The sequence below is a fragment of the Vigna umbellata genome, chromosome 3 (assembly GCF_029865625.1).
Source record: "Vigna umbellata cultivar VRB3 chromosome 3, Vumbellata_1.0, whole genome shotgun sequence".
In the NCBI taxonomy this organism is placed as follows: domain Eukaryota; kingdom Viridiplantae; phylum Streptophyta; class Magnoliopsida; order Fabales; family Fabaceae; genus Vigna; species Vigna umbellata.
This window is the reverse complement of record NC_142167.1, coordinates 8,195,180-8,221,116: the sequence shown is the minus strand read 5'-3', so window position 1 is coordinate 8,221,116 and position 25,937 is coordinate 8,195,180. Positions and strand designations below refer to the sequence as shown.

The following is a 25,937-nucleotide window of genomic DNA, read 5'->3' as shown; positions in this document are numbered from 1 at the left end:
AAGCCTTTCTCTCATGATTTTATAGTTTCAAACAAAATGCAATTAATGGTGGAATGAATGAATTAAATGATGCGTTGGTACAATAATACTGAAGAGAATTGAATCACATTATAGATACTGATTTTGCTCTATTCAAAGCTAAATAGGCATTTAGGTGGGATCCATGGAAAATGTACTGTTCTGAGACACATAATATAGAAACAGACCTCTTCTGAACAAGCAATTGAATATGTAGAGGATATACAAAGACAAATGAGCACATACTCATCTTCCGCACCAACCCACAGAGGGCTGGAAACTTTTTTGCAAGACGTGGGAAGCAACACTGCGACTATATCTATGGACTAAATTTACCAAATGACATTCGGAGTTTATGTTACTAAATTGAAAGGAACTGCCCCTCCAACACCAGATACTGATTAAAACCACTCATCTTACATGAGTATTATAAGTGTCAAAAAGAGAGTGTGAAATGATCAAAGGAAACTTATATCTATGTACATGAAAAGCCTGTTAAGATTTTCTCTTGTCACTGTTGCCATGTCTACAACATCCCTACCATCAGTGAACACCTAGAGATCTCATGAGTTTAACAGGAAAACAACAATCAAACGAAAAAATCTTGAAGACGGTGAAGATAATGACGATAAGAGGATTCTTGCAAAGAAACTGGGAGGGAAGGAGAGGAGAAAAGTATTATCAAGTTTTGACTAGGCTCATTGGAGATGGGGAAGAAAAGAGTTTCCAGAAAACCCAAAGAAAAAAAGAATTCCAGTTTTGACCCTTTTAATTTAATGGTTTTTCTTTTAATTTTAATTAGAGTTATAAAAAAATTGAATTGTCCTTCCATGTGGCACACCATTAGCGACGTCAGGAAAAAATTAACACGGTTAGTCATGAAGGACGAAAAATTACAATTTCTTTAAGGACAAGGATCAAAGTGTACCAAAGTTTAGGAGAGGAACTAAAAATAAAAACGCTTGATAGTTGAGAGACTAAAAACATATTTAACCCATATATATATATATATATATATATATATATATATATATATATATATATATATATATATATATATATATATATATATATATATATATATATATATATATATATATATATATACACAAACTTCTTACTTTACTTTGTTCTTAAGTGCAAAAGAGATTGTTGGATTTTCCTTTTCTTGTATATCTTACTATTATAGTTATAATTGGATAAGTATAATAGTTTCATGTATGCATTATATTTGATTGTTTTAGTTTTATTAAATATGTGATTGATCATGTAATAATGTTAATTCTATTGATTGTGATGTTACATAAATCATGTAAAGGTATGTTTAATGTTGTATACGCGTGTTTCATGAAGGTGAGGTATAAAATAAATAGGATTGGTATTTGAGTTGTTGAGTTAACTTGAGTTAAATATAACTTTAAGATAAATAAAAGAGAGAAAAAAGATGAGAGAGGTAAAAGTAACAAGTTGTTAGGTATAAAAGATTTTTGGAGTCTTAGAATTTCACTTACTAGTTTTTTTGATGATGTCTTTAATGAGGTAAAACAAAGAATTTGTGACTTTGATGGGATAAGAAAAATGTTTTATCTGTGCATTAATGAAATTTTATGCATTAATTTATTTTGCACTAGTTAACCTATACATTATTGTTTTATAAATGTGATGACCATGTATTAACACTTTAACAAATATATATTACAAGCTTAATGACGTTTTATTTCAAATATATATATATGCATTTAAGGATAAATAACCTACTACTCAATTATTAGAATTTTATGATAAAGTTTTGTTGATTAAATTGATAAGAAAGTAGTCACATTAAAGTTTCTTACACAAGTTCTACACTCAAGCTTCCAATACCCTTTATGTCTATACAACAAACTTGATCACTGCTTGTTAGCTCTACCATTAATAGAGAGAAAAGGATCTGAAAGACACAGGATAGAAAATGATTTAACTAATAATAGAGTGAAATTTATAGTATAATCAAAATTTTAGTTCGAGAATTTTTTTTAAAAAAATAGTGAAATTCAAGTAAATACCAAGTTAAATTGGTATTATTCTGTTAATTTTACTTAATATATATAAATAACAATAAGACTTGATATACATGAGCATTAATATTAATTATTTACCAAACATATGAATAGTAATAATAATAATTAATATATTAGTATGGATAATAATCAAGGAAGTAAAGGAAAAGTGAAACACACTAAGAAACATGTGAGTGAAAAATACAATAAGATCCAACCTCCATCCACTTCTTCTCATGTTCAAAAAGTGTTTTTAGCTCAATCTAAAATCACTTTTTCTGATTCACCTATTAACGGGCTTTCGGCCTTTAATAATCTTATGAGAGAACTGAAGTTTGGCTAAAAATATTTATCCAAAATTAATATTACTTTTACAAATATATTACATAGATTTGTAACAATAAGAAATGTAAATTGCATAAATTTACCTGAGTGATTCAATAAAAGTGACTCAAAAATAAATAAACAAATCAAGTAAAAATTTTCATTTTTACTTGATAAATCCAACACTATTAAAATATAAATCTAACTCATTAAAATATTAATATCAAATTCTATTCAAAATTTTAAAATAATAAACTTATATGTTTTCTTCTCCAAAACTTTTTCATCTGTAATTAATATATAAAAAAAATTAAGCTTTCCAACACATACGTACCCAATAATCTCATATCCTTCAAAAAGTCCATATTAATAATAATTTAAATTCATTCTCTTTATATCTTATGAAAGCAAAATTATGATAAAATTTTCAATTCTAAAATACACAAACCTCGAATACAATAACTTACTCTAGAAATATTATCTAGACAAACCCAAAGTGGAACTGATAAATTTTGGATTCTATTACAAGTCTTTGTTATGATACACAAACATGATATTTATAAATAAGAAATGATACATCTAACATACAAATTTTTTACATTAACTTGATATTATTATTTTTTATCTTTTATTTATTTTAAATACAAAAATGTATTCTTTTATCATCATTTTATCATTTTTCTTTTCTTATAATACGTATAAAACAAATGTAAATATATATCTTTTATCATTATTTTATTATTTTTTAGATATCTACATATACTTTCGTGCGTTGCACTTGCTCAAAGCGGTGAGTCAAACATGGTGGCTGCTTCCACATAATTATCACCCACCCACAAAGAAAACAAATGCTATAAACTAGTCTCCACAGTCAAAACCTTTCTCAAAATACAAGTAAATTTTATACCAAAATCTATACTAGAACTATTTACAGAATGGTATTTTGAAGAGATTTAGATAACGTTGAAAATGAAAATGAATGTTTAGTTTTACTTACTACTTATATATCATAATCCATCATAAAGTTTAGTGTTGTAGTTGCACACGTAAAAACCATATTCATATCATCTAGAACCTGTTTTGTCTACCGAAACATGGTACAACCCTTCCATTAAAGACAACACAACACTCTCAGAAACACTCATAATCCAAAATGAATCTCTTAGCCACCACCCTCTTCATCTTCCTCTTCGCATTCACACCCCACAAGGCCACCGCTGCCACGTGTCTCCCCGACGAGGAAGCGGGTCTGCTGGGTTTCAAATCCGGCATCCGATCCGACCCGTCCGGCCTCCTCGACAACTGGATACCCGGTACAGACTGCTGCACCTGGAACGGAGTAGAGTGTCACTTCAACAGCACCCGGGTACAGAGACTGTATTTAACGGGTCAACCCGAAGGAAACCCCAAAGCCATCTTATCTGGCACCATCTCACCCACCCTCTCAAAGCTCCGACTTCTTGATGGACTCTACCTCTTCAACCTCAAAAACATTACGGGTCCTTTCCCCACTTTCCTCTTCCAACTTCCCAACATCGAATTCGTTTATTTAGAAAACAACAAACTTTCGGGTCGGATACCCGAGAACATTGGCAAACTCACCAAACTATACGCGCTGAGTTTAGTGGGGAACCGCTTTACCGGAACCCTACCGAGTTCGATCACCGAGTTGACTCAGCTAACACAGCTCAAACTCGACAACAACTCGCTCTCTGGAACACTCCCCAAAGCCATCAACAAACTCGTTAACCTAAATTACATCTCCCTCGAAGGGAACCAGTTCGAAGGAACCATACCTGCTTTTCCCGCGAATCTTCGGAGTCTCATACTCTCTCGGAACAAATTTTCCGGGAACATTCCTGCCTCGATTGCAACTCTGGCGCCCAATCTGACTTACTTAGAGCTAGGGCACAACTCGCTTTCCGGGAAAATCCCCGATTTTCTCGGAAAATTCAAGGCGCTGGACACGCTGGACTTGTCGTGGAACAGGTTCTCGGGAACCGTGCCGGCGAGCTTTGCAAATTTGACCAAGATCTTCAACCTTGACCTCTCGAACAATTTACTCGTGGACCCGTTTCCAGAGATGAACGTGAAGGGGATCGAATCGTTGGACTTGTCGAACAACAGTTTTCACCTGGGGAAGATTCCGAAGTGGGTACTTTCTTCCCCGATAATATTCTCCCTGAAACTCGCGAACTGCGGAATCAAGATGAGAATCGAGGATTTCAGGCCTTCGGAGACCTTCTTCTACGATTTTATAGATCTCTCGGGAAACGAGATATCAGGAAACGCGATTAGTTTGGTGAACAGCACACAGTATTTGGTCGGGTTTTGGGCTGCGAGGAATAACTTGAGGTTTGATTTGGGGAAATTGAGGTTTGGGGAAAGGTTTAGGTATCTGGATTTGTCGCATAACGCCGTGTTTGGTAAGATTCCGAACAGCGTCGTTGGGCTTCAGAAGTTGAACGTGAGTTACAACCATCTCTGCGGTCAGATTCCCAAAAACACGTTTCCGGCAAGTGCTTTTGTCGGAAACGATTGTCTCTGCGGTTCTCCTCTGAAGCCTTGCAAGTAAGCCTAGTTAATAATGTATTACACTAAGTAAGTTTAGATGTGTTTTATTTTAGTTTAAAAATAATCAGGTTATTCAAAGTCAGACCTGTGATATTGCTAAGCAAATAATAAATAAACTTATCTAAAAAGCTGTTGTAATTTAATTAGTATATTTTGTTGATTACTTTGTTCTTTAAGATTTTTGCACATGCATAAATGATCGTAAATATATATTTTTTAAAATAACTGTACTCTTTTAATAAGCGTGTGTTATTTTCATTATAATAAATAGATATATAAAAATCAATCTATTAATATTGTTCAGTAAATTAGTTTAAACATTTATTAATTCAGGAAAGACATTAATAAAAATTAAAAAATGAGAACAATCCTTATTTAATGTCAATTTTATCTATTTTCATAATTTATTTTCATTAGTTTTTTCCATTATGCTGAATTTTTGCAATTTTTAATATATTGTGAAGAACCTTATTTTGATTATGATACGTGTAAAACATATTTTAGTAACCAAATGAAAAATGTAAGATTATAAATTTATAATTTCTTAACATTTTATTGAAACAAGAAAAAAAGTTATGGTATTTGTACGCATATAAATATCATATTGTATTACTAACTACAAATTTATCAAATAAATATATGTAATGACCTAATTAATCTATAGAAAATATTAATCATAGCAACATCAAGCAATTTAATATATACATATATATATAAAGTCCTCCTTTGTATAAAATATTTTTTTCAAAAAATACTAATCATTCACAGGTGAGGATCTTTACATAACTAAATATACTCAATCATCTATCACCAAAACACCAACTTCACATCCACACCTCAAAATTTGTACCATTGTTCATGTAGATCATATAGTAAACAAACAATTAACCGTACACAAAAAACAAAATTAGGTTTATTATTTTTATAAAATTTTGTCATGCTTTTTGCATCATATGATTCATGTTTGTAATAAGATATTTATCCACGAATATATAACATTAAGGCTCCACTTGAGCAACCTACCATGAAAATATTAGTTCTTATGAATCCTTTAGGTCACAACAATATTACATATTGATTACATATTGATTTTATAGATAAAGAATTTTTTTGGAATTTCATCATCTAAAGTGTATTTTCTATGTGAATTTATGAGTTTATTAAAATCAGGATGACTGGAAGTGGAGGGAAGAATGGAAGAGGAAGAGGAAGGAGTGGTAAAGAGAAGCAAGAATAATAAAATGAGTTAAATATGTTTTTATCTTAAAGTATCATGTGACGTTGGTTTTCGTCATTATTCAAACCTTTGATTCATTTTCATCCACTATTTTTAAAAAGTTTCAAAATTTAGTTTTCCATGACTAATGATATTAGTTTTTTTGTGTGACGTGACTAATTGTATATCTCGTGTAAGGCCAATTCTAGTTTTCTTTTATGATTATAATTAAAATTAAAAAAAAACATTAAATCTTTAAGGCCAAAACTGAAATTCCTATTCTTCTTCATTCCAAGTTGGAAAACTTCTCTGTTCCTTTTCAATGTTCTTCATCATGAAGCCTTTAACTTCATAAACCTAAGTCTTCACCTTAGGAAACTTGCTTATCTCTTCAGGGTGCTCAACATAGCACTGCATATGCTCCTTCAACTTGGACCTGCAGCAAGCACAAATCAAACCACGTACAACCTTCCCCAACCAACATAAATCACAGTCACAACAAATTCGCCATCATCAAGATCCCACAACATAAACTCAATACCTAAATTTCAATTCAGTGTGAAAATAATTCACAACAACACGAATTTCTTTTAATTTAAATTTCATTTCTATTTTCAATTTCATTTGCCTAAATCACGTTTGCTTGAATTGAATTTGTGTTATATGGATCAATAGGAGTAGTGAATCCGTTGTCGACGAAAGGTAGTTATAAGTGTGGTCGTCGCAATTGTAAGTGAATTTATTGTTGAAGGTAGGAAACTTTTGGAGACACATGAAAAACGATGGTGTTGAAGTTGCCACTGAAGTCAGTATACTCCAAGAGAATCACGATGTCGTAAGAGATGAACACGTAGATCAAAGATGATTGTCTCGTCGTCTAAATTAGAAATCGTCTTGAATATGATACACGTTGGCTATATAAGAAAAAAAGACTAACATTGTTAGTCGTGGAAGACTATATTGAAACTTTTTAAGAGAAGATAGATGAAAATTAATCAAAATTTAAAAAAAAAGACAAACTAAAATGGCTTAGTCGTGAGATACTGTATTGAAACTTTTTAAAAGATAGATGAAAATTAATCAAAGTTTTAAAAAGAGAAACAAAAACTAAAATCGCATTATATTTATGAATAAAAAACATATTATACCTAATAAGATTAAACATTTCGATGGTTAAATAAGCGTTCGATTTAGTTGAGTATAATAAATGCATAGGGTTCAAAACTATTAAATGTTTCACCTGCATACATTATATTTATGGTTTCCTTGGTGGACTTTTACCTTTTGAAAGCCTAATTCCGGCTCAATGACACTCTAATCTTGATTAGTGTGATAATCCATGAGTTAGTGGTATAATCCTAATCTTTGAGGGATCCTATCAATTAAGTGTTTACTCGAACACAATCGTTTGGCCTTGTGATATTTGATCGGCATGTACTATAATTAATACATTAGTACATATAAAAGTGAAACACAGGAAGAAACATGAGACTAAAAAATAAATTAACATCTAGAGAAAAAGTAAAACTTCCACACACTTCTTCTCACTTGATTCAAAAAGTGTTTATAGCTTAATGTAAAATCACTACTTTGGATTCCCGGGTATTATTTCCTGCACCTCCAGAAGCAAAGTAAAAGGATAAATGTGTCATTCATCTTTTTCCCTCCACTTCATCCTCCTTACACCACTTCAACACCATTTTCTTCCCCACTTCCACCATTTTTTTTACAGTACCTCTCTATCCCAAACAACCACATTCAAAACAAGAAGTCATTGAACAGAGAAAGCAACAAGAAAGGTTAAGAAAATTGTAAATCTCACCAACCCCACACATCCAACCAGGCATATTGTTATCTTAACCCATATTTGAAGACATTACTTCCCTTCTTTTTCCCTAAAGTGATTCTCACTAAACATAACATTAAATCCAAAGGTTTAACCTAATGGTTGGTTTTCCTTTTAGAAATGATTATTAAAAAAGAAAAGTGTTCTTACATGATAATTGTTGATTAAAATTCTTGTCAATAACTCAGAAAATCTAACAAAACTAATATTCTAACAAGTAGCTGTTGGGTGTGGTCCCCAAACTCATTTCAAGATCCATTATCGGATTCATTTAACTCAATACCAATTCAAACACTATTTCTTAAATTCATGTTCTGCATGCAAGACCTGAGAAAAATGTAAACATTAGTATGTTTTATTAGAATCTGAGTTCACAAATGTAAACATTAGTATGTTTTATTAGAATCTGAGTTCACAAATGTAAACATTAGTATGTTTTATTAGAATTTGCATAAGTTCACAAGGTGTGATGTACCTCAGTTGGTGTGCAAGTAGAACATAAAGTTTTATGTCATTTATTTATTTTGTTGAAATAAGTGCAACACATGTTATTGTATGGTTGTCAAATTTGTGATGTCCTATATTTTCATATGATATGGGTTGACTTGTTGGTAGAGATGTGTGCATAGGATTGAAAGGATAATGTTGGTTCTCTTTCTTGTCTATACATGGAATTCATAAATGTTGGGAGCAAAGTTTACAATTAGGGTTATCTGAACCCAATTATAGAAATCAACTAATACCTAAAATAAATCTGATTTAGAATTTTAACTAGGTTAAGCTTATTATAAATAAAATCCTCACTTTAATAATTTCCTAATCTGGTTTCTAATTATAATTAAATGAAAACCTTAACTTTTCAATAATATAAGTAACCCTAATTATTTCTAAATATAATTAAAGGGAACTTAATCTCTAATCCATTCTTCCAATCTCACGTTTCCAATTTCTTTAATTCACTCTTCAATGCAATAAAAGAATTTCATGTATAGATAAGAAAGAGAACCAACATTTATGAATTCAAAAGAAGAATAATTCAAGGTGTTCAAAATTAAATTAACAACTACCACCAATATATTATAACTTAATAACTTAAGAGTAGCGGCTTAGATAGTGCAACTTTTAAAATATATTTTTGCCCTTAAGCAAAAATATAAATAAAATCAAACATTAGTTTCATTAGGATTTGAGCTCACATCCATTCAATCCTATAGATACATCTCTACCAACAAGCCAACCCATCACATTGAAAATATAGGACATTACAAATTTGACAACCATATAATAACATGTGTTGCACTTATTTCAACAAAATAAATAAATGACATAAAACTTTATGTTTTGCTTGCACACCAACTGAACTACATCACACTTTGTGAACTCATGCAGATTCTAATAAAACATAAAAAGTCTACATTTTTCTCGGGTCTTACACAGCACATATCACAATTTCAAACTCTTGCAATTCAATCTATCTACTCAAATTTTACAACCCAACTCAAGGATAACTGAAATTCAACATGCACCCAAAACCTAAGCCAAAGTACTATAAAAGTTCAATTTTCATAAATGCATCCAAATAAATAACTATCCTTCCAGTTAAATATCCAAACTAATTCCAACAACAAAATATCATTAAAAATATTTTTCCTTACCTAACTCTATCTCTGTCGAAGGAAGCTTGGTATAAAGCTGAAGAATGTATTCAGCAACAGCCTGCAATAGAACCAGAAACAAGAAAAGTATCAGATTTGACACCTTAGCCATGGATCTGAGAATGTTCTGTGATGCCTGCAACATGAGGAGTCATGATAACATTCTTAAATTTAAATATCTAGTGATCAGGTTAAACGGCTCAGTCCAAGCAACATCGGTGCCTAACCCTCCTAAGTGACCTGATTCAAGGTTGTTCATCACAGCTTCATAGTCCACAAGACCACTTCTAGCAATATTTATCAGAAGCGCACCCTGAAATATACAATTGCTTAATAACAAGAAAAATCATCAAAAAACTACAACTAACTAGAAAATTCACTAATGTTGCATTTGCTTGTTTATCTACAAATAATTTGGTGTTGGCAGGAGAACTAATAAATTTGTGATGACTTCATAAAGACTAAAATAAAAAACAGTTACAAACATAACGACCTAATAACTATAAAATAACTGAATCTAAAATTGTACAGAATATTAAACACTTAGACAAGACTAATAATCCTCTTCCCGACCCAGGCTTTCTAATTTCAACCTCAATGGCTTTGACGAAAGCATCTCCTTTGATGAGTTCCATTTTCATGGGAGATATAGTTCTCATCAATCATCAACAATCAATATAATAAAAGAAATTGCTTCCAAAATCTTATTCTATTTAAAAAGGTTATTACCCATTTGTCATTTGTGTAAGTCCTATTATTACAGAATGGGGATTAACTCAAAAGAAGGAACAAATAATTATTACAGAATTCTGATCATAAGGAAAGTATCTCCTTCTATGTGTCACCTCTTCCAACTGAGAAATAACTCAGTATATTTTTCCCTCTTATTTATCTACCGAATAAATCAACGGATCAACCAGATTCCTAGATAACTCTATTGAAATTCATAAGTTATTCAATAGTTTCAATTTGAAAATATTTCATACTGAGGTATCAAAGATAATATATATACCAAAAGTATTTTGACATATACACATCTCCCAAGATCTTGTGCATACATTATGAGGCTAACTTCAATAAAAAGAAAAATAAGTGAATCAGGGAAGTAAGTTCATCTGAGATGGTAAACACACCTTTTTCATACAAGATATGAACTTATTGTTTATAATACCAGCCTTAAAAACATCATATCCAAGTCAACAAATTTAATGAAAAAAAGTTCGTTAATACTATGCGTAGTTCACAGAACCTTTTAGAAAAAAAAAGGAAGAACTAGATGTCACTGAGGCTATTAAGCACAAACAGATTCATGTTAATAATCAACTTAGAAATATACAAACAAAACGCTTTTCTGTTTAACAAAATAAATGAAGGATTGCAAAAGGCACCCGTTTCATTGTTTAATCGTAGGCAGCAAACAACAGTGTCATCCTTCTTAGCAAAGTCATATATATCTTCATGACTACCCTTCACATCAACAAGATCACGTTCATCATCTTCAACAAAAAGAACAATGTTATGAAATAGATGAAAAAATGAGGCTTATTACAAGTTATGGTCCACAACAAATGGCTGTGCATAAGTCCAGCTACGCTTTGTAGCCATAACTTGTACACCAAATGGTGTAAACGCTTTGCTAAATCCATTCCAATGTTCCCAAAGCTCAAAATAAATATCTACATTATCATTAAAAATTAGTTTTCCACAAACAGTACATTCAATTATCACAAACATATCCATAGGAGAAATTATATCAGAATCTAGTCCCGTGCTTTTACTATGCAGACATGATAGTTGGCAATATCCTTCCGCACATCTTCAAAAGAGAGAACATCAACCTACAAAAGCAGATTGTATAACTGCAAGGCTAGAAATTGTATTGGTCGTTATCTTAAGCCACAAGTAACTGCACAGAGAAGAGTTACCTGACAGGCTAAAAACACAAAGACAAGTTTTAGTGACAAATAGAATGCTAAGGACACACTCAATTTTTCAAGAAAGCCAAAAATCAAAGTACAAGGAACCAATGATTACTTCAAGGGTTCAGTAATCTCCACCCAATTTAGGAAACTCTTAGAAAGGAAATTCAGACATGCAGTCTCCATCCCATGCCAAAATCTGTCTTATATTCATCTGAAAACAAGGTATCTTGCTTTTACCTCTAAACTCTAACCTTTACACTGCAAAATTTCAGAGGACTTCGAGATTCCTAAATGGGAAGAGACAACAATGGAAGAGATTAGAGCCTTGGAAAAGAATGAATTTTGGAGATAATAGATCTACTGAGATGGAAGAGACCCATTGGCTGCAACTGGTTTCAATACTGAAATACAAAGCTAGTAGGAATTACATGCGGCAAAGAAAAAACAATCATTATTTAGTATCATGAAGCTGGGACAATCATTGTTAGTATGGATTACACTTCTTTATTTCTTCTGATTTCTATCAATAGAAGTGCTTATAGAGAAACTTGTCCTATCATACTTATATGAAATAAGGCAACACTAAAAATTTACTACTCATGAGGACACCAAAAGCCATAACCACAATCGTATATGATGTACAGATAAATTTTTACGCCTTCCATAACACCCTAACATGGAATTGAATTGTGAGATGGGATCAAATTTCAACGAGATTTCTTAAGGGGTAAGGAAAGACAAACTTTGTAAAGTAAACGGCATTATAAATGTTTACGACAACTCATCCATGAAAGTTTTCATTCTACTTCATAAGAGGACTGCAACACTTCTTTAATGTTTCAACATCTCCCTGCACATATAATTAAAATCAAAGTCTGATTCATAAATAATAATACAGCCCAGCGAACTAGGGTAAGGCTTAGATGAAAATGCTTTGTTTTGTATTTAACAACTTCATCCATTTCAGTACTGAACTTCTCCGAAATTACTCAATGCCAAAATTGCCATTCATTAATTTTTGTCTATATTTTATATTATTAATGGTGTGTAATGAAGTTGATTAGGATGTTCCTTTCTGATTACCCCAAAGTAAATAGGTTGAGAATAGGAGTTCAATGGATATAACAAAAACATATTATTCATCGAGAACACAAGCTAGGTTAGACGAAAACAAAAAAAAAAACAAAAACTCCTTCTTCTAACTATTCATTGATGTAACGAAAACATATTATTCACCACAAAGAGAACACAAGCTAAAGAGGCTAAAGAGGTTAGACAACAACAAAAAAAAAACCAAACTCCTTCTCCACAGTATTCTATTCATTTAGAGGAGTGGTAGAAAACTCCTTCTTTCTGCGGATATAAGAATTCAAAAGAAATTATCTCAAGAAGGATACCGAGCTTTTTTGCCTTTCCGCTCAAATGGGCCGCGATTGTATCTAAGAAATATTTATCATCATCTACAATCTCAGCTAGGGTAAAACTTCCGGCCAAGTCAGGCAAGCCCCCACCTATACAGGACAATAACTTATTGCAAAAGTCAGATCCTGTCTGGGAATGCAAAGTGGCCAGTTTTTCCACATCTGGTCGAGCGAGCGCGTGGAGTTTAATTTCTACTTTTTTCTTGTCTTTGGTGTAAAAACCTAAATGGAGTGAATGAGCACTCTGGTTTACGTCAATGAGGTAAGGCATGTGTACCCAAGGAAGGAGGAAATGAGTTCCTTTCTCTACACAAAAGGTTGATGTAGTTATTCGATTGAATACTACTGCACTATACCCTGGTTTCACCGTATAAATGGAAGCGCCGGTTGCTATCAGTCCTGTTGCTACCAGCCCAACTATGGAAGCTTTAGAAGAAAGTGTTCGTCGAATAGAATAAAGAGATTTGAGTAGCTGTGTAGCCATGGGAGGGAAATAACAAGAAAAGGAGACTCGGAACGGTGGAGGAGAAGAAAAGTCGAGAAGGATATTTATAATGGGGAGGAAGAATACTACCTACACGAAAATGTGTTAGAAAAGTTGTTTTTCTTCAAAACAAAAACCTAAGCGAAAATTTGTTCTGAAAAGTTGTTTTTCATATACCAAATGACCAGAAACAGAATTTGTCGTTTTGTGATTTTTGAAATTTACTAAATTACATAATAAAAATAAATTACATTTTTAAAAGTTTTTAGAGCAAATTACATAATAAATTTTAATACTAATAAAATAATAATAGTGATGCTAAAAATAAAAATCATGATAATATTAATAATAATAACAATAATAATAATAATAATTATTATTATTATTATTTATTTTTATTATTGTAATTTTAAAATATTATATTAAGTTAAATATTTATTAAATTTTATCTTAAAAATCAAAATTTATAAAAGGATAATGATATTTTGACAATATTTTTTTGACAATATTTTAACACGTGTCATTCTATGATTTGTTCATGTTAATGTTTATGATTATTATTATTGATTATGAAGTAATTTTAGACCAATAATATAGTGACAAAATAATGTTAAAATATTGTTAAAAAATGTTATCAATCTATTATTATCTTTTATAAAAACGTGTTAATCCGGTAAACATATATAAACTTTTACCATGTTATTTTGATATAACCAATTATTGTTACATGACTTATTATTATTATTATTATTATTATTTTGAATGTGTTTTAGCTGTTTTAATAAATTATATGTTAAAATTTTTAAATAATAAAATATATTAAATTATTATTAGTATTATCATATATTTTTAATAAATTAATAAAAATAACGATAATAGTAGTAATAATAATTATTATTATATTATTGTTATGGTTATCACTTTATTATTTTTTATCATTATTATTATTATTTAATATATATTAATTAGTATAATTTAATCTGATATTTAATATATTTTAATATTTTAAAATATAACATATCTAGCTCTCGTAGTGGTATGAAAAGAAGACATGGAATACCGAGTATTTTTAAATTTGGATTAAATTTTTTATTAAAAATTATTTATATTTTACTTTAGAACTGTAAGAATTTGAAAATATAGGAGTTGATAAATATTTAAAAATAATGAGCAGAGTATTTTAATAATAAAATAATTCAATAATATAAATAGAATTTTATAAACATATCTTATTATTTAAAATATTTACCATTCTTCTGAAACATTCATCATTTCTCTAATTCTTTTCTTGAGTTCTATTTTTTTTTTCTAAAAATTTTTATTCTTGACTAGGAAATCACAATAGTAAATTCTGAATTCTTTATTGACTAGTTTTTCTTTTAAAACAAATAAATTTCTACTCCTTTCGGTTAATTCTTAGTTTAAAACACACATATAAGTTTTCTCGCATGTGTCAATCAATCTTTCTTTCTAGTTATTTGTTGATCAATACTCATTGAGCGCTTAGGACACTGAGCGGCACTAAACCAGTGAATAGTGTCTTGTTTTGTCTGATTAATTGGTACTTTTGGTTTTGATAGGTAGAGTTTGTTTTTCATTGAATTTTGGTGTGGTCAATTTTTTTTTTCATATTTTGATAGAAAAATATGAGAAACACTTCTGGTTGCGTGATCAAGTTTTGTGAGAAACACGTCGACCCAAACTTCGAGATGACGCAACTTTTGCTCACGATATCAGACTAATCATCAATCTCACACACAACACTCGGTTAGTGCTTCCTTCTGTCTCCATCAATGCACCAGTTTCTCTTCAAACCAAAGAAGGCCAACGCCATTCAAACACAAAACCTCTTCGCCGCCGTTTCCAAAACCCTTCGCATTCTCGAACTCTGCCTCCTCTTCTGGCTCCTCACGCGCCTACCCCTCGCCTTCGCCCTCTGCGCAATTCCTCACCCGCTTCCTCTCCTTCGCCGCCAGCCCTCTCCAACGCCATCATCGCCGCCCTCCTCGCTCAGTCCCGTTGCCTATCCGGCCCCCGCTCCGCGGCCGACGCTCTCTACCACGATTTCCTCAACTCCCCCGCACCCCCGTCACTGTACTCCACGCGCCGCCGCCGCGCGTGCTGCCCGAGCCCGAGTTCCATGACAAGCAGGTCATAGCCGAGACGGTGCAGGGTCGGCCCAGTGTAGAACCCGCCGCGAAATACCGCCGGAGCAAGTCAGAGAACTGGAAAGGAGACAACCTAAAAACGCCTCGCAGGCGAAATCTACGTCGGTCGGAGACCGAGAAGCAGCTCGAAAACCCACAGGAAAATTTGTACCCGCAGGATAAGCTGAGCAATGAGGAGTTCCAACGCGCCATTGAAGCGTTCATCGCGAAGCAATTGAGGTTTCTTAGGGAAGAGTCTTATGCCATTGTTGTTCAGAATCCGTCATAGATTTTCAAACCTAGAAAAAAAAAAGGTTGAATAATGAAAATCTGTTTAAAAAAAGAAAATAGATAATATATGACAGTGGGTCTACCGGTTTCCCTTGTGATCCAGTGTGGATAATTTTCACTCGACCGCATAACATTGTCTGAAAGTGTGTGTTTCTGGGTGAATAAGCAATGACTAATGTTGTTAGTAATGATTTTGTTTTCGGCGAAATCAAGGTAAGGTAATGACGTGGAGATAATATAATTGAACGAGGCCTGGAACCGAAGAATATGTTCCTTGATGGAGAATTGGAAGCGATCCTGATCTTATTCTACAGTTTATAGTTTGATTAGCTAGCTATGAGAGAAATGCAAGGGAATGGTATTGTATTCCTCATAAACGTGAATGGTTGATGCTTGATTTATTCATGTAGCATCCTGAAAAGCAAAAACCAGCTACATATAGTTGGTAGGATAATATTTTCCAACTCTCTCAAGAATTGCAGGAAAAGGAAGGGATGCATTTTTTATCCAATATTTCCACGTTGGAGGAGCCAGCAACTAGAGTACTATAGTCTTTTTTTATACGCATAATTTGGAGCTACCAATTTTAATACAATAAATAAAAAATAAGATTTTTTTATTATAAAATGTCCATTAAATTGCCATACTAGGATTTTGAGGTAACATATGGTATAACCATTTCAACTTTTGAACTACTAAATAAATTCCTAAACATTTAATTTCACTCTCATAATCTCACTTGTGTGTTGAAAAGAGATATCACTCCATCAAAGGAGAGAATATATTCAGAGGTAAGAGTTAAGTGAATTAAGTGTTTAAAGAGTTATTTTACCAAATATTACTCTAAATATTTTTTGTTAAAAATTAAGATATCAATCTATATAATTGAACAAATAAATAAATTAAACAAATACATAATTGAAACATTATTTAATAATATTATAATTTTTAAAATATCAAATTATCGATCTATATCTCTAAAAGTAATAAATAACTTAAGAAAAATAGTAAAAATAATAATTAAAGAGTTATTATTAGTTGGTTATAGATTAACAAACTTTCAACCCAGTTTAAACTCGCTTAACCTAAGTAATTGGGTTGGATTAAGTTTTACCTATATTTTAAAAGGTTGAATTTTTTTTCAATCTAACACAATTCAAACACACAGAAGTTAAATTCGTTTTAAAACTTGTGAAGAAAGATAAAACTAACTTTTACTTTTAAAATATTTCTAATTTATTTGCTAATTATATAACACTTTTCAAATAAATAACACAAGAAATTATTTTATTTATATAAATTTTTAAGAATCCAAATATAAATTGAAAGTTTCCACTAAATAAGAAAAAAAAACATCTTATTATAAGGGAACAAAATTCACAATCTCCTCAAAAGAGTCCACTAACTTTCGACTATATAAACTATATAAGTTTTTGTAATTAAATTTCTTACTCTTATAGCAAAATGTCATAAAAAGTGGATGTTTTATCATATTTAGTTATTTGTCAACTTAATCAACATTTTCAAATATGAATCAACAAGAAATTCCAGAAAAAAATTATCTATTACCTTACTTTTATGTACATAAGTTTTTCCTATTGAATTTCTTTTTCATATGCAAACTCTCATAAAAGAACTGCATGGTTGTTATCTACAATGGGGATTTTATGATGTTTTATTATTATTTTTTGGTAAAAGCACCAAGTTTCAAATTATTTGAGGAATTACATGGTTAAATTTTGCTCCTATGATAAAATAAAACATTGGTTAATTAGTTTTATTCTTTTTGTTTTTGGGTTTTTAATAGTGTAGCATGAAAGACAGTTTTTCCATGATTGAGAAACATAAATACTTCAATTATGAATTAAGTTTTGTAGGCTCTGTATTATATGGTATCTCATATATAGCTAACTATGCAACTTGATTTAGCCATGTTCCTATGAAGTTATGGCAATCACTTTCGTAATACTATAGATTTGATTTGATCGTGTCTTGTCAATGACAAAGTTAACCACATTCCAGCATTTATCTGCCTTTTTCTTCAGCTAAAGCTTTCTCTAATGGATAATTAACGCCAATCATTGTCAAATTATGGCTTCATCATTTCATAAAACAAATTCTCTATTGTTTTCACACAGTACCCTTTCTGCTACTCAATAGAAAAAAAAACGACACTTTTATTACTTTCTGTGAGGAGATTATAATCTTCATATATAAATCTTGTTTAGGTCGGCATGCATCCAACCCTTTCCGTTTTTCCAAAATGCCCTTTTTCTCTTCCCGCTTTTGCTACTTATTGGGATAGTCATCATTACTCCCACAAACAATCACTGATGGAGTGGTTCAGTGCTTGGGTTAGTTTTCTTCTTTTACTTATTGTTGCTATCGAAGGCGGAGTAATCGATCGGGCGTGTTCAGATGTGTCTGATCGGGTCTCTCAAGTTTAATATGTTCGATCGGGTTTCTCAAGTCTAATATGTCCGATCGGGTTTCTCAAGTCTAATATGTCCGATCGGACGGGCTTCTAAAACTGTTTGCTGGATACAGTGGTTAAATGCTCATGAATGTGTAATTAATGAGGTAACGATCGTTGTCAAATATTTAAGATTAGCATTGAAAGCCATTAAGAGATAAATTAATGGGTAATATTATCAGAAATCATATAAATAACAATCGAAGGAGAAGGTAACCTCTATGTTTTTGACAATTTCATAGACCTGCAAAGACCAATTCTGACTTGAGCGTCGGAGTGTTTACTGCAGGTCATCCCACTTATATTGAGAGCGAGCATAAGAAAGGCGAAGGACCGATAGGCCGAGGAGGAGTGTTTCCGAGCGGAAGCAACAGGAGTTTTCCCCGGTCCCATTGAGCAGAAACACTTATATAATTTCCAATTTCTCAAACAACTTTTACTTTCATTAAATTCATGGCAGAAATAGCCAAAGTGAAAAATATATATAAAAAAAAAGGAAGTTCACGAGAAGGGGCATGCTCCCATGCCACCACCACCATTAGTCTTCGTGCCAAACTAACACACCCTTTTAGTTCTCATGAATTAATCTCCTCTTAGTTTTCACTTTCTCAACAGGAACAGCAATTCATGTTGTGGTCTGTCTCCAACACTTGTATCTTTAAATAATTAATTATTTTTTCATATAGCAAAATCTTGATGTAAAATGTTTTGAAATAAACAAGAGGAAGAGAGTAAGGTGTGGAGCTTATTTGGTTCAGTGGTGGGTACCCAAAAGACTATTACTTTATTGAAGGCAAAGACAAAGCATTAAGCATTAAACAATCCAAGCAGTTGGAGAAAATTTTGAGAGAGAAAGGCCTTTTTTAGAATTGGAATCATCAATCATTCGGTAAAGTTGAAAACCTTCCACGGTCATTCTTAACAAAGAAAAGTTGCGAGTGTTTAACTTTTTGAGAGGAATAATTGAGGGCCATACATGGTGTTATTATCTTTCTACAACCCTCACATTCTTCCATCAAACGAGCTTTAATATGCATATTAAAAGGGACCCACCTGCTTGAAAAGCTCTATATTCCTGATACGCTGTCGTTGAAACTATCAAATTAATACTACTTTTCTAGGCAACTTCAGTATTGCTAAGTAGTATTCAAGTAAGTAGATAAGGTTAAAGTAACCCTGAGTCGTCTCCCAACGAATACGGAGTTGCCTTTTAATATTTGAATCTTATGAATACAATGCAATGTTCAAGAATAAAAATGATGTTTGGAGAAGGTTTAAAGAACAAATAAGAAACTTAAAAACAGTTACGATGAAATAGGCTAATTCCACTACTTTTTCAAGATAGATTCATCATCGGTTATTCATGGATAATTGTTCAATTGATTATTGTTTAAGTTTCAAACTAATTAAAGTACATTCTTAATTAATTCGAGGGCGATCATGCATTTAACCAAAGTAAATTCTAAATCAAATGCAAAACCTTTCTAGATTATTCACAATAAATTCAACCAAAGTACATTCTCAATCAAATTCTATTGTGTTTAATCATGTCTATTCTTAAATCTCCTAACCAAGTTATAAGTTAATCAATCAAAGTAAATTCTCAATTGATTATAGTTGAAATGATTACTACCAACCAAAGTACATTCTCAATTGATAGTAAAAACCATTTAATCATATGAAAGTTCCTAAATTAAATCAAAGTAAATTCTCAATTAAACCTAGAAACCCTAGAACTCATATAATCAATATGCATGTAGATTCAAACACATTATGATGCAAAAATCTTTACTTTTAACAAGATAGAGAGATGAAAGACATGGAGAGAACAACTTAAATCAATAATCAAAGTAAACAAGTGCATTAACTGAACGTAACCTCAGAATTCATCATGGAATTACAGCAGAATAGTCCTAGATGCTTAGCTCTCCATGAATGGAGTTGAATACAAGATGAAATAAGAGAAAGAAGTGTTGAATGAATGAATTAAGTGAAGTCCCTTTTTTCCGCCTCCCTTGGGTCTCTTTATATAGGCTTGATTGGGCTTGGACTCTGAATAGTTTGTTGATAAGATATTTTCTGTTGATATATTATATCTTTCAAATATTCATTAGATAAATAAGTTTTAAAGAATATTTGATAGATATTAACTCAATTATCTTATATCCTATATCTTCCAAATAACTAAAAGATTTAGATAATGATAAAATTATTTGGAAGATATTTTCTGTTGATATTCCCAAATTAAATTCAACAACTGAGTTTTATCTTTTAGATTTTCTGACTTTCCAAAATTGCACAAATGCCTTGAAACTTCTTCTATCTGCACTTTAGCCCGTTCTGAATTTTCCAAATAAAATCTGATTTTGGGCCTTGAATTGCCATTTGGACCAACAAAACTTATATTCTCAGTTGCACAAATAAACATTAGAACATCCAAGAATAATTTATGCGCTAAAACTCACTTTTTACGTATCTTTATTTTCCAAACCCAACAATTCCAATCATCACAAATTCACTTAAAATCAACCATTTAAGCACAATTATCCCATCAAAAATTTGAATTTTAAAGCATAAATATGGGCATAAATATGCAATCATCAATTCCCAAACCCACTTCCCTTATTAAACCACATAAAAACAGGACCAAGTCATGATTATGTTTTTAGGTTCAGACAAAAGTTTGCTCAAATTTATATTATCCGTCGACAGACATGGTATAATTAATACAATTTCATATGTTCAATGTTGTCGCAACCGGAATCGCGACGGGACGACGATCCAAAAAGAAACGGGTTTTGAAAAGAGATTTGGAGTCGCCACCATAGTTTATTATGGAAAACTACGGAAAAACCTCAAAACGATAAAGCACGGTCCACGAAAACCAAAGATTGGGTTCGGGAGTCGGTTACGCGTGGGGAAAGTGTTAGCACCCCACGACGCCTGCCCTAAGGAAGTACCTTTAACTAAATGCACGAATATGATGTGGTTTTCAAAATGTTTAATTATCCCCTAAAATAAAATTCTAAATAAACAAAACATATTTTTTAATTTTTTGGGCCCGACAAGGATTGACCTTGCTCCTACGTATTCTCATTCAAAATGAGAAATCAGGGTTACGTAGTTCTAGTTGAAAGATTGTTTGTTCGTTTGAAAGTGTTGATGTTTTTAGTTTTTGAAGATTTTATATATTTGTTTTTTGACATTTTCGAGAAAAAGAAGGTAATGAGTACTAGGCCGACGCGAACGGTCACACGAGTACTCATACCTTTAGAATGATATTTAAATATGTTTAATTATTTTCTTTAAAAAGAGAAATAACGATATTAAGCACTAGGACGATGCGGACGATCACACGAGCACTCGTACCGTTATTTACTTATTTAGGAAGACTTGAGAGTATTGAGTGCTAGGCTGATGCGGACGATCGCACGAGCACTCATACCCTCGTTTAATATTACGCAAATAAGAGAGAAAAATATTGAACACTAGGACGATGCGGACGATCACACGAGTGTTCAACCTTTAAACGTATTTTTGAAATTTTATTTAAGAAAAGAAGAAAAAGGTTTTTAGCACAAGGACGACGCGAGCGGTCACACGTGTGCTTAACCTTCAAAACGTATTTTTTTGTAAATTTTATTTAAGAAAAGAGGAAAAGGTTTTTAGCGCAAGGACGGCGCGAGCGGTCACACGTGCGCTTAAACCTTTAAAATATTTTTGTAAATTTTATTTAAGAAAAGAGGAAAAGATTTTTAGCGCAAGGACGACGCGAGCGGTCACACGTGCGCTTAAACCTTTAAAATATTTTTGTAAATTTTATTTAAGAAAAGAGGAAAAGGTTTTTAGCGCAAGGACGACGCGAGCGGTCACACGTGCGCTTAAACCTTTAAAATATTTTTGTAATAATTTTTATAAGAAAGAAAAAGAGGTTTTTAGCACAAGGACGACGCGAGCGGTCACACGTGCGCTGAAACCTTTAAAATATTTTTTTTTGCAAATTCTTTTATTCAAAATATTGTATTATTACATATATATTTAAGGATAAATAGATGTTTAAAATAAATAAATAGAACAAAATAAGGTAAGAGAAAAAGATAAATAAATAAATAAAAATAAAAATAAAATAAATAAACAAAAGAAATGAACATGGCTGAACGGACGTTAAGAATAACGAACGTGCATAGGGGGATATAACGGACGGACGTTTAAAAATGTGAGATGAATGACGAGCGTTCGTCGAGAGATAACGAACGGACGTTGGGAACGAAGGCTGAATAACGAATGCTCATTGAATACATGACGTTGAGAAATTGAGGCTGAGAGACGAGCGTTCGTTGGGGAGATGACGAATGGACATTCATAAATGGAAGCCTAATGACGAACACTCGTTTATTGAACGGACGTTTAAACAGTGACTTAATGACGAACGTTCGTTATTGAAATAACGAACGGACGTTCAAAAATGGAAGCTTAAGGACGAACGTTCGTTATTGAAATGACGAACGGACGTTCAAAAATGTAAGCTTAAGGACGAACGGTCGTTATTGACACGACGAACGGACGTTCAAAAATGTAAGCTAAAGGACGAACGTTCGTTATTGACACAATGAACGGACGTTCAAAAATGTAAGCTTAAGGACGAACGTTCGTTATTGACACGACGAACGGACGTTCAAAAATGTAAGCTAAAGGACGAACGTTCGTTATTGACACGACGAACGGACGTTCAAAAATGTAAGCTAAAGGACGACCGTTCGTTATTGACACGACGAACGGACGTTCATAAATGTAAGCCAAAGAACGAACGTTCGTTATTGAAATGACGAACGGACGTTTAGACAGGGAAACCTAATGACGAACGTTCGTTATTGGAATGAAGAACGGACGTTTAGACAGGTAAGCTTAAATGACGAACGTTCGTTATTGAAAACGAACGATCGTGTAGACAGGAAAGCCCAAGGACGAACGCTCACTATTGAAATGACGAACGAACGTTTAGACAGGGAAACCTAATGACGAACGTTCGTTATTGGAATGACGAACGGACGTTTAAACAGGGAAGCCTAATAACGAACGCTCGTTGTTGAAATGACAAGCGGAAGTTTGGACAATGAAGCTCAATGACGAACGCTCGTTATCGAAAATGACGAAAGGACGTTCGTTGGGGAGATGGCTGTCAAACAGTTCGTCCAAGAAATGTCCGAACGGATGTTTGGATAAGAGGCTAAATAACGAACGCACCAAAAAAGGCCCAAGGTTCCTGGACGTACGCTTAATTCTGGGCCTGGCCCAATGGAATGATGTTAAACTGTTTTTCGTCGCGCAAAAACAGAACAAACTAAGTTTCCCCACTAATGTAGTAAAGGGACAACCTAGGTATCAATCCAAAGACTTGGCTAAAATTAAGCCTAAAGTGTAGAATTAAATCTTGTATTTATTTACTATTTACTAACTACTAAAGCAAAGTGGGGAAAAAAATATGAACAATGAAATTAAAGAGAAAAGAATGAAGGAATCAAATCTGTATAAAAGAAAAAAAATGAAGAAAGAAAATGTAATTTGAAATAAAAGAAAAGCAATGAGAATAGAACTCTAAACTACCTAAACAGAAACAGAAATGAAACTACTCTGAGAACTTAAATGCAACTAAGATGATCCTAAACTAATGAGCATTATTACTGTCTAATAACAAAATCTAAATATTATCACTGCAATAGGTAAATGATGCAAGAAAACAAGAAAATAAACCTAACTAAGAATGCTAAGAACAGTGGAACATATAACAAAACTTAAATGGAAGGAAAATAAAATCATAATCAAAACTAAGACTATTCTAACATCAAGTCAACAGAAATAATGAAAATGAAGAAGCAAACTAAAGATATTGGATAGAAAGCAAACAACAGAGGCAAATGTGCAATAAATCGAATGAAAGAGTATCAATTCCTCTTCAGAAAGACATTCCGAGAAAGTTAAGCCCTCCTTGGGGTCTTTTGAGTTCGTATTTCAGAACTTCAAATGGAAATTGTCACTCAATTATTCAATCAATACACACTTCCACAAGAACAGGAATACAACACTGAAATTGAAATCACACATACTGGAAAATAGAAAGAAACATAATAGAAACAGAAAACCGAATGAATCTTTATGCATTGGATTCAACTCTAACTCGAGAAGACTTCTCGGAAAAAAAATGCTCAATACAGAGTCATTTAATTCCAAAAGGAATTATAGAATGCAGAGATACAGAATCCAATTCATTTTCTCAGAATATAACAATGGCAGAAATCAAAATCACAGAACAAAATCAACACAAACGAGAATACGAATTTGAACTTTATTAATATGAAAAATGAAAATTACAAACACTTTACCAGAAATCAAAGAATGAGGAACTCATCAGCGAAATCCAGAATCAAGAACAGTATCCTATTCTAAGAAAAGCGAATAAAACCCTAAACTCTAGAACGGAGAACTGTAAAATGAAAAGGTAGAAAGTGTATGAAGAAGTGTGTTCTCTCTATATTTACATGGTGAAAGCCCCTTTATATAGGGTCGAAAAACGAAAAGAGAAAAGAAAGGGGGAAAAGAAAAAATGGGAGAGGGGAAACCTTGCTTTAACGCTTCGAGCTTCTCCTTGATCCAACGGTCTCCAAAGGCTTTTCTCGTCAACCGTTCCAGCTCAGCATACCTCCGATCACGATTCTGCTTCTCCGGTCCGATTAGCTTCTGGGCCGGCTTCCTTTTGGGCCTTGTAGCTTGTGTTCTTAATCACTACTATGGTTCTTCTCTTTTGCTGGAACACGAAACCTAGGTGCGGGGTTGAGAGAATTTGGGGAAAGAAGCTCCCTCTTGCACAAATGAAGCACGAAGTATAGGGAACTCCCAGCCTTTGCCCCTTCTCGCAGCATGAAACGTTGTGTTTCATTAAACCATCCAAAAGGGCTTCAGCCCAACTCCTTGCACACACTGCACTCCATTTTAATCAGCACTGGACTTTCTAATTTGGCTCAAACAGCACCAGCCCCTTTCTGCAAAAAAAAAACAGTACCAAATTAAAGAAAAAAAATCTAACAATTAAAAAGAAAGATTTTTATTAAAGATTTTCTAAAAAAAAATTATTATTTTCCTACTAATTAACAAAAGCTAAAAATTACATCTAAAAACCTATTTTTAACTAAAATTTTATAAAACTAAAGAATTAAGAGAAAAACATAAAACTAGCCTAATTCTAAGAAATTAAAAACTAAAGAAATTTAAGAAATGATTTTTAACAAAGAAAAATATGTAAATCTAGAGTGTTATCAAATTATTTCTAACCTAGAATTTCCTAGGGGTTCAGGAGGTTCATCCCCATTCCTCACTCTCCAACTCGCGCCTTCTATAGAGACCTAAGGTCTTCTACTCTGCACCACATACTCACCGTCGCCTATGCCATAACTGGCCACCGTCGCCTCAACCAGAACACGCCTTGGCCTCGCCGGCGGCACCTCGCGCCACCAGAACCACCGTCAGCCAAGA

At 32.5% G+C, this 25,937-nt stretch overlaps 1 protein-coding gene, 1 long non-coding RNA gene and 1 pseudogene across 2 annotated transcripts; 2 read left to right on the top strand and 1 right to left on the bottom strand.

Annotated features, from left to right (window-relative positions):
* The first annotated feature begins 3,285 nt into the window (after nucleotides 1-3,285).
* LOC124829908 (uncharacterized) lies at nucleotides 3,286-5,118 on the top strand. The gene has a single exon (XM_047303499.2). The coding sequence runs from the start codon at nucleotides 3,535-3,537 to the stop codon at nucleotides 4,954-4,956; it is 1,422 nt and encodes a 473-aa protein (XP_047159455.1). The 5' UTR covers nucleotides 3,286-3,534; the 3' UTR covers nucleotides 4,957-5,118.
* Nucleotides 5,119-7,524: 2,406 nt separating this feature from the next.
* On the bottom strand, nucleotides 7,525-13,624 carry LOC124829909 (uncharacterized). Its single transcript, XR_015784591.1, has 2 exons — nucleotides 11,061-13,624; nucleotides 7,525-9,985 (listed from the first exon to the last, which is right to left on the bottom strand). It is a non-coding gene; the product is annotated as an uncharacterized LOC124829909 (long non-coding RNA).
* A 1,597-nt stretch (nucleotides 13,625-15,221) lies between these two features.
* On the top strand, nucleotides 15,222-16,436 carry LOC148201550 (uncharacterized; annotated as a pseudogene).
* Nucleotides 16,437-25,937: the final 9,501 nt, after the last annotated feature.

What these genes read in the sequence shown, in the direction of transcription:
- LOC124829908 (XM_047303499.2), top strand. Translation starts at nt 3,535, where the DNA reads ATGAATCTCTTAGCCACCACCCTCTTCATCTTCCTCTTCGCATTCACA.